The sequence below is a fragment of the Hyaena hyaena genome, unplaced genomic scaffold (genome assembly GCF_003009895.1).
Source record: "Hyaena hyaena isolate Hyena2069 unplaced genomic scaffold, ASM300989v1 scaffold_64, whole genome shotgun sequence".
NCBI lineage: Eukaryota > Metazoa > Chordata > Mammalia > Carnivora > Hyaenidae > Hyaena > Hyaena hyaena.
The window spans coordinates 1,656,591-1,669,787 of NW_024080698.1; the positions used below are offsets into that span (position 1 = coordinate 1,656,591).

The following is a 13,197-nucleotide window of genomic DNA, read 5'->3' on the forward strand; positions in this document are numbered from 1 at the left end:
GAGGTGGATATCAGTACTGTTATATAATAGAGAAGAAGGAGATTTAGAAATAATGCCAAATTGAGTCAGTACCACACAGTAAAGAAGCTGGAAGTAGCATTCATGGTCCCGTTGGCTTCAAAGGTTGTTTCTTTCCACTAAATCATATAGATTTCCTTCCAAAAATCTTACTTCATCTTCCCAGGATACTGTTAGGGAGCTATTATTTGCCTTTTAAAAAATTTTTTTTAATGTTTGTTTATTTTGAGGGAAAGAGAGAGTGAAGCAGGGGAGGGGAAGAGAGAAAGGGAGACAGAATCTGAAGCAGGCCCCAGGCTCTTAGCTGTCAGCACAGAGCCTGATGTGGGGCCGAAACCCACGCACCATGAGATCATGACCTGAGTCGAAGTCAGACGCTTAACCGACGGAGCCACTCAGGTGCCCCATATTATTTGCCTTTTATAGACAAGGATCTGAGATTAAATACATGAACATCTTGTCCAAGGTCACTCAGTGCCACGACTGGGATTCAAACTCAGGTCCACTGACCAGCTCCACGAGTTCTCCTCTGCCCCAGATACGATGCTGAACCCAGGCTGGATACAGCTTTGTGCACAGAGGCAACCCAGGTTGAAAAAAAAGTAGGGACACGCTCTGTGTGTCTCCAGTGGGAACAGTCAGAATACTGATGCATGACTGAGATAATCAAGGACTCACTGCTTGGAAATTTATTCTCCAGAAGAATATGATAACCTGATTATACACTAACACCATGTATTTTCCAATCAGCTCTTTGATAAAATCGCCATTCTGAGCTACGGAGAGCTGGTTTTCTGTGGGACACCAGTGGAAATGCTTGATTTCTTCAATGGCTGCAATTACCCTTGTCCTGAACATTCAAACCCTTTTGACTTTTATAGTAAGTTTTTTTTTCACCTTTCCCGTTAAGAATATTTATTAAACTTTATCATCTCAGATTTCTGCCTGGATGTCAACAGCACTGGTGGATTTTGTTCTCGGTTTTGTTTTGGTGTTTTCACTCTTTAAGGAATTAGTTTGGCTAGCTAGGTACCTTAATATGCCATCTGATAGGTGACCTTTCAGAATGTAAGGTGGGGGATCTCTCTCAAATGGGTGCACATCCACTTTGTCAGAGAAAAATAGCTGAGCTTCTAAATTCTCACAGCAGCCCCAGTTGTATCCTCAAGGCCTTGCAGGTAACCTTAAAATAATTCTGATTTTATAGGTGGGCATGAACAGAAAACATTCTGATTTTATAGGTGGGCTAGTACCCTGGAATCAAAGATGAAACATGCATTATAAGCTATTGTGCATATATTTGCATTTAAAAACTCATTGATGACTTCTTTTGGAAAAAAATTAGTGGACCTGACATCAGTGGATACCCAAAACAAAGAACGGGAAATAGAAACCTACAGGAGAGTCCAGATGATTGAATCTGCCTACAAAGAATCAGCAATTTATCACAAAACCTTGGAGAATATTGAAAGAGCAAAACACTTGAAAACATTGCCAGTGATTCCTTTTAAAACCAAAGATTCTCCTGGAGCTCTCTCTAAACTGAGTGTTCTCTTGAGGTAAGAGCCTCAGCCCGTTTTAGGTGGTTAGACATGCACCAATGAAAGAAAAGGAATTAAAATGGGGTTGTTTGGTTTTCAGGAGAGTGACCAGAAACTTACTGAGAAATAAGCTGGCAGTGATTATGCGTCTTGTTCAGAATCTGATCATGGGTTTGTTCGTCATTTTCTACCTTCTGCGGGTCCAGAATGATGTGCTGAAGGGTGCTGTCCAGGATCGCGTGGGTCTTCTATACCAGTTTGTGGGTGCCACCCCATACACAGGCATGCTCAACGCTGTGAATCTGTGTACGTGCCCATGCCTAGGGCTGGGGGCGGGGGGCACTTCCTCTCTTCTCCATCTGGCACCTTGCAGCACTCCATGAAATAAGGGTATTTTGCTGAGCTGAACTTGGCTGTCTCCAGATTCTCTCCCTGGGGAACGGTAACTACTGAGTTACTGATATCTGAGTGTGAATTAGTTCACCAGGTAGATCTTTCTGAGGGTCTAAGGATCCAGGGAAACACGAAGTTATGAGCTACTGATGGGGCAGGGTTTGGGAAGGTTATTTTTTAAAAAGGTCATCCCTGGTATTCCTATCTTGGCCATTAGGATGTACAGTGCCTGGGAACCCAGATATCTGCCAAGTTTGCACTGTTAAATTCTTTTTGGAGCCTATTTTAGGATAGCCAGCACCTAATTTTCAAACTCAGAGAATTCATAAGCAATACCTAGTTGCCTGATGTTCTGTGCCAAAACCCTGCACAGAAAGAGGACAAAGTACCTCACATCATTCATGGTCCTTTTGTAAGTGTGTTCTTGAATTTGTGACACCCTTCCCATGATTTTTAGAGAGAAGGAAATAAATTATGACAGCCGTTGCAACCATATGGTAATTCAGGTAGAGTATATTTCTGTGGTGGAATATATTTATAGTTCTATGGATGGCAGGTCCCCCTCTTTCTGGGACTAGGGAGTCCCGGCTGGTCCCCATCGTGCAGCCTCAGGTTGTTTGGGCTAGCTCTCCTTCCTTAGCTGTGTGGTGACCAGCTTTTCTGAAACCTGCTTTCCCTGCCCAGTTCCTGTGCTGCGAGCTGTCAGCGACCAGGAGAGCCAAGATGGCCTGTACCAGAAGTGGCAGATGCTGCTGGCCTATGTGCTGCACGTCCTCCCCTTCAGTGTCATTGCTACCATGCTGTTCAGCAGTGTGTGCTACTGGTAAGGCTTTCTTCAAAGGTGTTTAGTCCTTCTGGGCCAGGCCTCCTGGGGAGTCCCAGATGGCCACTGGGCCTGATGGAGGGGGAGCTCCAGGGTGGACAAGTCCTTGCTCTGGGCCCTGGAGGTCTGTCTTTGCCCATCAATGTCTAGTACAATGTCCTGTTCTTCAGGACATAAAAGAACCCAGCTGGAGGCTACATGGGACCTGAGAGCAGACCAGCAGGACTACATGTGCCAGGGACTGGCACGTCCCACATCTGCAGCAGAGCCAGGCCAGAGAAGATTGCTCTTAAGTAGCTGGGACCCAGGGGTAGAGGTGGCAAGCAGCTGTTAAGCATGGCTCAACATTAAGCAAGGTTCCAGGCACCTGTCAGCTGGAATGGCAACTCTGCCTGACATTTCAGCTGACCCACCTGCAATATAGCAGTTGGGCTGGTGTGAGGGGGCTTGAGCAATGGAAGAATGGGTATGGGAAGAGGCACTGGGGAGCCATGAAGCATCCCTGATACTGTTAGGTTTTGATTGATGGCTTATAGACAATGCTTCTTTTTGGGTTTTTTTGTTTCTTACAGCTTTTAAAAGATATAAATCTGAAGATGTGTAGAGTTATTTGCATGATTTATCGTCATAGGGAGAAATATCTTCCCTAATCCCTATGGCTTTCTCTTAAGAAAAGATGGGGGCATTACCTGGTATTCTGTGACTCTAGTAGTGTAAATGTGCCCAGCTTGTCATCCCAGGAGAACTTCAGGCAGTTCTTGAAATGTTGTCTTCAAGCCATGGGATTTCATGAGTGCCTAAATAATACAGGTGCTCCTAACATAGCCAGTAGTCAGACCCGTGATATATGATATCAATAATTATTAGGAATTAAGTGATACATAAGTAAAAGACAAACCAGGGCCTTGTCAGTTTGAGTTCCCAGACGAAGACTGGGAAGGTCTTTGGTGCAGGTGCTTAGAAGTCGGTATCACTCTGGAGAGTGACAGAGGCAAAGCCACTTGCTCTGAGTTAGCAAGAGGTTGGGCTCCCCACTGAGGGCGATGGCAGGGACCTCCCTGCTGGACCTGCTGGAGCCTCATTCTCTGATAGAACATGTGGACTCTAATCTATGATGTAAAGCATGAGCCTGTCTAGTTCAGGCTGAATGATCCAGGAGCAGATTTTTATAACCTGACCATTTTTGAGTAAATCAAAGTTGGCTGAAAATTGAAGACCTTGGTAATTTAGACTCTTGCTACTCAGTGTAGCCCACAGACCATCCTTTGGAACTTGTTTAACATGTGGAATCTCAGGCCCAGCTACTGAATTGGATTCTGCATTTAACAAGATCCTCCTGGTGGTTCATATGCACTTTAAAATTTGTGAAGCACTGATTTTGAAGACCACACAGTATTTGAAACACTGCCCATGAGAAAGTTAGTTCTGCAAGATTTAAGATAACAGGGCAGTGTAAGCATACAGGTCATGACTGTTTTTTATTAAAGTCAGATATAAAAAGAATCCGTTCCAGTGGTAGCATAGCTGTTAGCAGTGTAGCAAACACTCTGAGTAAATGACAGCAATGTTGAATGCCTACTAAGCACCAGGCACAATATGAGGTGCGACAGAAGACTCAAAGAGGATTGAAGAGGAGGTGCTGCCCTCAGGCTTGCAATTCTGAAACTTAAACATCTCTGAAAGCTAGGATGTATCTGTAACTCTTCTCACAGCATGACTGACATGAATTCAGTGGCAAAATCAGATGTGAACCCACATGATGTTCTTTGTACATCAGCACTCCTGTTTAGCAGACATATTGATGTGCTTGGTTACAGGTGAAGTCCCTGATTCCACTTGTGATAAGTACGGTCTGTGTAGTGTATAGACTTTCCAAAATCTGTAAATTGCCATATTCCAAAATACGTCTGGCCCTAAAGCATTTCCTATGATGGATTGCAGACATAAATCTCCAGATGACTAATTCAAGAAAGTGTAAGATTAGTGTTATAAAGAAGCACAGTCACTATGCTGAGGAATGTAACAATAATAACAGCTAACACATATTGAGCACTTTATGTCAGGCACTAAGAGCTTTAAATATATCAACTCATGTAATCCTTCAACCATTCTATAAAGGTGGTACTATAATTATCCTTGTTTTTAGGTGAGCACACTGAGGTACAGATGGGTTATCTTCCCAATCCCAGCTAATTAAAAAGAGGCCAAGAGCCCATTTGGTTGAATAGGAAGAGCAACTCTTGAAGGACAACTTGAGAGATAAGCAGCATTCTAATGAATAGAAAAGGGAGCAAGGGCATTCCAGGAAAAGAAGGAGCAGGGGCATAAGTTCAGGAGCAAAACCACGTAAGACCTTTCCAAAGAAAAGATGCACTTGTGCCGTGGGAATGAAGGATTGGAAGGAGTAGTGAAAGATCTGACTGGCGCCTCTGGTGAGGTGGCAAATGCCAGGCTAAGGAGCTGAAGTGGGTTTGATAATGGGATGGGACCTAGGAGAGAAGTCTAAACCAGTGAGTGACCCATCTGTGACAGACTCTAGAGAGGGAGGCTGGCATGCCTTGGTAGCAGGCTGTGGGAGAGGCAGAGGCCCTATTGATTGAGGAGCAGTGGCAACAGTAGGGGAGTCCTTTGGAAATGCTAGGAAAGTAGAATCAAATGGGCTTAGGAACTATGGATTTGTTGGTAGTAAGGTCACAGATAATGCCTGAGTTTTCCACCTGAGGGAATGAGATGGTGACAACATCTTGACTCGGTTTGCCAGGAAAGAGCACAGATTTGGTTTTGAACATGTTGCATCTGGTATGCTACAGGATACCAGATTAGACACGTCATGCTGAGGTTTGGGTGGGAGACTGCAGCAGAAAGAAAAAGAGAGAGTAAAGGCCTGGGAATGGATTTCATAGGACAGAATACTGGTAGGGGAGAAAGTGGTCTTGAGTGCAAACCTAATGTTTATATTTTAATTAAAAAATTGTAACGTTTCTTTTTTTTAATGTTTTATTTTTGCGAGAGAGAGAGCGAGAATGTGGGTGGGGGAGGGGCAGAGAAAGAGGGAGATGGCAGAATCTCAAGCAAGAGCCAGGCTCCGAGCTGTCAGCACAGAGCCCAAGGCAGGGTTCGAACCCACAAACCATGAGATCACGACCTGAGCTGAAGGTGGATGCTTAACCAACTGAGCCACCCAGGTGCCCCCGTTTCTTTGTTTTTGAGACAGAGCATGAGTGGGGGAGGGGCAGAGAGCAAGAGAGACACAGACTGAGGATCAGGCCCCAGGCTCTGAGCTGTCAGCACAGAGCCCGACATGGGGCTTGAACCCCCGAACCATGAGGCCATGACCTGAGCTGAAGTCAGACGCTTAACTGACTGAGCCACCCAGGTGCCCCATGTGTAAACCTTAGGAGGAACATTCAGTGTGTGGGAAGTGGAAGGGTGGTCAGAGAGGTAGAAGGAGAAGCAGGACCAGGAAGCATCAGAGAAGCTGAGGGAGGAGAGCATTTCAAGGAAGTATAATAAACCCATTCATATTGCAGAGGTCCAAGGAGATGAGGCATCAATTTAGGAGGTCATTGGCAGTCTTCCAGAAAGGAGCTTTGATACACTGATGGGGGTGCAAAGTCACATTCACAAGGGAACAAGGAGGGAGATGGAAGACACAGATGCTGCCTGGGAAGCTTGGTGGCGTAGGGTAGGCTGAAGAGAAGGCAATTGCTCACACGGTTATCAGGCTCAGGGAATGGATATTTTAAGATATGGTAAATAACAGCATCTGGAAAAACCAATGGAGAATAGATGAAACTATAGCAAAATAGGATAATTCACAGATCACATTTCCTGAGTACAGCAGGGTAGGCATAGTGGAATCAGGTGACATGAAGTCAAGGAGCAAGTAGATAGGATCGACTTGGCAATAATAGGGGAGAAAGAGAAAGAATGTTTATAAGAAAATGAAGATCAAATCAGTGGAAGGGGCTGGTAGAATAAAAGACAAGAATGGAATGGAGTCCATGGAGGGAGTGAAGGGTTTTCACGCTGGCAACAACCCCACATGACAGGGATCAAGTGCAGGGATGGAGGGGCAGAGAAGCCCAAGGAGTGAGCCCTTAGCACTGGCAGAGTAGGTTAGCTAGGGTAGGAGCAGCGCTAACTAGGCAGAACATGGTTAATTAGAGAAGCCTGCAGAGTTCAACAATCTATTTATTGCACTAGTTGTGACCACTGTCTATTAATATTTTCCTATGAGAACTGAAGGAGCTCTAAAAGGAAAAGGCACACTAAGTTGGAGCCAACAGAAACAGTGTGTGGTAATGAATGGTCTCCACTGTTGGCTCTGTTCCAAAAAGGCCTTTCAAAGGGGGCTTTGGCTTATCCTGCAAATGCTTCCCACCCACTAACCACCATGGGCTTATTCATAGAAGGCAAGTGGGGTATTTTTATTAAATAACTCTTGGGAGGAAACTAACGATCTTATGTTTTTCTAGGACTCTGGGCTTATATCCTGAGGTTGCCAGATTTGGGTATTTCTCTGCTGCTCTCTTGGTTCCCCACTTAATCGGTGAATTTCTAAGTCTTGTGCTACTTGGTATGGTCCAAAACCCAAATGTGGTCAACAGCATGGTGGCTCTGCTCTCTGCTGCTGGGATATTTGTGGGATCTGGATTAATAAGGTAAGATATGGTGATTCAAAGGATTTCCATTGATGATTTGTTGTTAATCATCACTCGATTAATTATAAGGAGTTCCAGAGGAGAGCTATGTGATGTGACTAAAGGTATCACCTTATGGTCTGGAGTATTTATAGTGCCTGCTCACCATTATTATTTAGACATTGAACTGTTTACCATTTGTTGAGTAAAATATCTTCACACTGAGACTCAGGAAATGACAATTGAGGCATGTTATCCATATGATTCACATGTAATAACAAGAGGAGGAAGACCAATCCATCCTCCAGAAAAACTCACTGCCTATATTACAAGCAAAATAGCATGCATTTAATTCATAATTTTTTCTGCCCTGGCCCTGTGGAGACTCTCTTCTTCTCAGTTCCCAGTTACTTTTAGGAAGTAAGAACAGTCAGATAAGAGCTTGCGTGATAAAGGACTGATCAAGAAAATACTAGGAATAGATGACACACCGAATGTTAACAGTAATTATCTCTGGGTAATATTTTTTTTCTTCACATTTTCCTTTATTTTATAAATTTCTATAATAAACAGCATTTTTTAAGCAAAAAATACACACACACACACATACATACATTTAAAAAAAGTAGTAGCAGAAAGGGTGAAAATTTTTAGAAAGGTGACAGTGGTCCCAGGCAGGTAATGTGAGCAGGACCTGTAAGCACACTATGGGTCCCTGAGGACATGTTGTGAAGGTGGCTGTTTCTTTGACTTAAACTCACCTCAGACTTTGCTGCAGTCAGAGCACTATGAAGACTCCCAGGCCACACGTGGCTCCCTGGAGAGAGGGCTGACCCTAAGGTAAAGATTTCCTCTGGCACTTAGCTGCCACATGGGCAAGTCACTTCTATCTAAATTATTAGTTTCCTCACTTATAAAATGGAGCTAATGATCTCGGGCCCACCTGCCTCAGGGGAGTATAAGGAACAAATGAGATAATCAACAGGAAGACACATCATAAGTAGTGATCATAAGCTGTAGTGAGTTCTGTAAAGTGAAGTATTACAAAGTGAAGTGAGATGGTTTTGATCAGTCAAGGAAGATTATCTTTACAGCACCACGATTACCCTATATTTGTGTTGCTTAAGTGGATTGTTAGCATCTATATAATATGCTCAAGTCAGATCACCCCAGGGGTATGCAATCAAGCCAGCCAAGGTATTGACCCAACCTTGGGCAGAATCTCCACTTGACTATGTGAGTCATTCCCTATTCCAGATGGTCTGGCACTATTTTGTGTATTTGCTTGGTAGGAAAAGGGAATTCATTGTTCTGAAAAGAGAGGCACTGGCCAACATTACCAAAGGCTCTTGGGGTTTTTGCAAAACCTCAACATCCCAAGGCTTCACCTGGATTCCACTCCCATCACTGAAATGAAAATCTACTCTTCAAGGGCCACATCAACCTCCTGATCATAAAGTTCATGTTCTCACCTTCTCTGACTGACTGCCTGCAAATATTTCCAATTTTGGCTGTCTCCTCCTTTTAACACAAACAGAAATAGCTTTGTTCTTTCTGCTTACAAAATAATGCAAGTTCTTGGGGAAAAAATGTACACAATACAGAAGCGTATAAGGAAGAAAAAGTTACCTGAAGGATCGCAACCTTCAGTTAAATTTTGTTTTGCATCTTATTAGACTTTTATATGATCTTTAATAAAAAATAAGATTATCTGTTGTGAAGGAGTTAAATTTGCATTTAACAATATAATGTGGACAGTCCCATGTCCGCAGATTTAGATCTATGATTCCTTCCTCTCTAAAGTACTCCAGGGATTTCTATAGTGTAGCCTGATTGTCCTCCCTGTGTCTTTCATGGACCCATTGGTCTCCCTTTGGCACCTGCATGAAGCCTACCTGCCGTTCCCTTGGCCATCAGCTCTCTGGAAGCCATCAAGTGCCACTTAGGTTGCAGCCTTCCTTAATTGTTTTCAAATTTAATTTATTTAATGTTTATTTTTGAGAAAGACCGAGCACAAGTGGGGGAGGGACAGAGAGGGAGATCCAGCATCTGAAGCAGGCTCCAGGCTCTGAGCTGTCAGCACAGAGCCTGATGCTGGGCTTGAACTCCTAAGCTGTAAGATCATGACCTGAGCTGGAGTAAGACACTTAACCGACTGAGCCACTCAGGCGCCCATATTTTTTAAAAATTTAAATTCAAGTCGGGCGCCTGGGTGGCTCAGTCGGTTAAGCATCCGACTTTCGCTTAGGTCATGATCTTGCGGTTCGTGGGTTCGAGCCCCGCGTCGGGCTCTGTGCTGACTGCCAGCTCGGAGCCTGGAGCCTGTTTCAGAGTCTGTATCTCCCTCTCTCTCTGACCCTCCCCTGCTCATGCTGTCTCTCTCTCTCTCCTAGAAAAAAAAAAAAAATTTAAATTCAAGTTAGTTCCAGTACAGTGTAGTCCTGGTTTCAGGAGTAGAATCCAGTGATTCATCTCTTACATTTGACACCCAGTGCTCCTCCCAAAAAGTGCCCTCCTTTATGCCCATCCCCCATTTAGGCCATAACCCTGCCTACCTCCCCTCCAGCAACCCTCACCTTGTTCTCTGTATTTAAAACTGTTATACTTTGCCTCCCTCTCTCTTTTTGTTTTTCCTCCCCTTCCCCTATGTTTACCTGTTGTGTTTTTTAAATTCCACATATGAGTGAAATTATGGTATTTGATTTTCTCTGACTGACTTATTTTGCTTAGCGTAATACATTCTAGTTTCATCCATGTTGTTGCAAATGGCAGCATTTCATTCTTTTTCATCACTGAGCAGTATTCCTGTGTGTGTGTCTGTAGATGTCTACGTACACACACATGACATCTTCTACACTTGATCTTAGCCAAAAGGCCAAAAAACGATGACATCTTCTTTATCCATTCATCAGTTGATGGACATTTGGGCTCTTTCCATAATTTGGAGATTGTTGATAGCACTGCTTATAAACATTTGGGTGCATGTGCCCTTTTGTATCAGGATTTTTGCATCCTTGGGATAAATTCCTGTTAGTGCAGTTGCTGGGTTGTAAGGTAGTTCTGTTTTTAATTTTTTGAGGAACCTCTATACTGTTTTCCAGAGTGGCTGCACCAGTTTGTATTCCCACCGGCAGTGCAGGAGGGTTCTTCCCTTAAAATAAATTTTTTTTAAAATGTAATGTTATTTTTGAGAAAGAGACAGACAGACACAGCATGAGCAGGGGAGGGGCAGAGAGAGAGAGGGGGAGACAAAGAATCTGAAGCAGGCTCTAGGCTTTGAGCTCTCAGCACAGAGCCTGATGTGGGGCTCAAACCCTTGAACCATGAGATCACAACCTGAGCTGAAGTCAGACACTTAACTGACTGAGCCACCCAGGTGCCCCAAGAGGGCTCCCCTTTCTCTGCATCTTTGCCAACATCTGCTGTTTCCTGGGTTGTTAATTTTAGCTATTTTGACAGGTGTGAGGTAGTATCTCATTGTGGTTCTGATTTTTATTTCCCTGATGATGAGTGATGTTGAGTATCTTTTCATGTGTCTGTTAGCCATCTGGATGTCTTCTTTTGAAAAGTTTCTATTCATGTCTTCTGCCCATTTCTTCACTAGATTATTTGTTTTTTGGATGTTGAGTTTGGTATGTTCCTTACAGATTTTGGATACTAACCCTTTTTCTGATATGTCATTTGCAAATATCTTCTCCCATCCCTTCAGTTGCCTTTTAGTTTTGTTGATTGATTCCTTCACTGTGTAGAAGGTTTTTATCTTGATGCAGTCCCAGTAGTTCATTCTTCTTTTATTTCCCTTGCCTCTGGAGACATGCCAAGTAAGAAGTTGCTGTGGCCAAGGTCAAAGAGGTTGCTGCCTGTTTTCTCCTGTAGGATTTTGATGGGTTTCCTGTCTCACATTTAGGTATTTCATCCATTTTGCATTTATTTTTGTGTGTAGTGTAAGAAAATGGTCCAGTTTCATTCTTCTGCATGTCGCCTTCCAGTTTTCCCAGCACCATTTGTTGAAGAGACCGTCTTTTTTTCCTTTGGATACTCTTCCTGCTTTGTTGAAGATTAGTTGGCCATATATTTGTGGGTCCATTTATGGGTTCTCCATTCTGTTCCATTGATCTTAGTGTCTGTTTTTATGCCAGTACCATACTGTCTTGATGATTACAGCTTTGTAATATACCTTAAGTCTAGAAATGTGATGCCTCCTGCTTTGTTTTTCTTTTTCAACATTACTTTGGCTTTTTTGGGTCTTTCTGGTTTCATACAAATTTTGGGATTTTTTGCTCTAGCTCTGTGAAGAATGCTTTTGTTATTTTGGTAGAGATTGCATTGATATGTGTAAATTACTTTGGGTAGTATTGACATTTTAAGAATATTTGTTCTTCCAGTCCGTGAGCATGGACTGTTCATTTCTTTGTGTCTTCTTCAGTTTCTTTCATATGCTTTCTATAGTTTTCAACATACAGATCTTTTACCTCTTTGGTTAAGTTTATTCCTAGGTATTTTATAGTATTTGATGTAATTGTAAATGAGATTGATTCCTTAATATCTCTGCTGCCTGATTATTGGCATATAGAAATGCAACTGATTTCTGTACACTGATTTTGTAACCTGTGACTTTGCTGAATTCATGTATCAGTTCTAGCAGTCTTTTGGTGGAGTCTTTCTGGTTTTCCACATAGAGTATCATGTCCTCTGAAAAGAGTGAAAGTTTGACTTCTTCCTTAATGATTTATATACTTTGTCTTTCTTTTTGTTGTCTGATTACTGAGGCTAGTAATAGTACTTCCAGTACTATGTTGAACAACAGTGTTAAGAGTGGACATCCCTGTCGCATTCCTGATCTCAGGGGGAAAGCTCTCAGTTCTTCCTCATGGAGGATGATATTAGCTGTAGGCCTTTCATATATGGCTTTTATGATGCTAAGGTATGTTCCTTCTATTCCGACTTTGAGGGTTTTTATGAAGAAAGATGCTGTATTTTGTCAAAAACTTTTTCTGCATCTATTGAAAGGATCATATGATCCTTATCCTTTCTTTTATTAATGCAGTATATTATGTTGATTGATTTGTGGATACCGAACCTGCCCTGCAACCCAGGAATAAATCCCATTTGATCATGGTAAATAATTTGTTTTTCAGTTTTTTTAATGTTTGTTTATTTTTAAGAGAGAGAGGGAGGCAGAGCACAAGTGAGGGAGGGGCAAAGAGAGGAAGAGACACAAAATATGAAGCAGGCTCCAGGCTCCAAACCGTCAGCACAGAGTCCAATGTGGGACCCGAACCCACGAATTGTGAGATCATGACCTGAGCCAAAGTCAGACGCTGAACCAACTGAACCACCCAGGTCCCCCAATAATTCTTTTAATTATTGTTGAATTTGATTTGCTAGTATCTTGTTGAGAATTTTTACATCCAGATTCATCAGGGATATTGGCTTGTACTTCCCCATTTTAGTGGGGTCTTTGTCTGGTTTTGGAATCAAGGTAATGGTGGCTTCATAGAATGAGTTTGGAAGTTTTCCTTCCATTTCTGTTTTTTGGAACAGTTTGAGGAGAATAGGTATTAACTCTTCTTTAAATGTGTGGTAGAATTCCTTTGGGAAGCCATCTGGCCCAGGACTCTTTGTTGGGAGATTTTTGATAACTGATTCAGTTTCTTTGCAGCCTTCCTTTAAAAGGACCGTATCTTGAGGGCAGCAGCAGTGCCTCATTCACCATTATAGTTCTCAGTGGCCAAAGGCCTTGAACCAAATAGGTTGGCAAAAAATAATTGCTGAATTG

At 42.8% G+C, this 13,197-nt stretch overlaps 1 protein-coding gene across 1 annotated transcript in view; it reads left to right on the forward strand.

The window, feature by feature from the left end:
• The window catches only part of ABCG5 (ATP binding cassette subfamily G member 5), a 33,934-nt gene that overhangs the window by 16,938 nt on the left and 3,799 nt on the right, over window positions 1–13,197 (forward strand). The window contains exons 7-11 of the mRNA XM_039232407.1: window positions 769–898; window positions 1,364–1,577; window positions 1,660–1,865; window positions 2,637–2,775; window positions 7,254–7,439. Of these exons, the coding sequence (XP_039088338.1) occupies window positions 769–898; window positions 1,364–1,577; window positions 1,660–1,865; window positions 2,637–2,775; window positions 7,254–7,439 (875 nt within the window). The remainder of the gene's footprint in view (window positions 1–768; window positions 899–1,363; window positions 1,578–1,659; window positions 1,866–2,636; window positions 2,776–7,253; window positions 7,440–13,197) is intronic.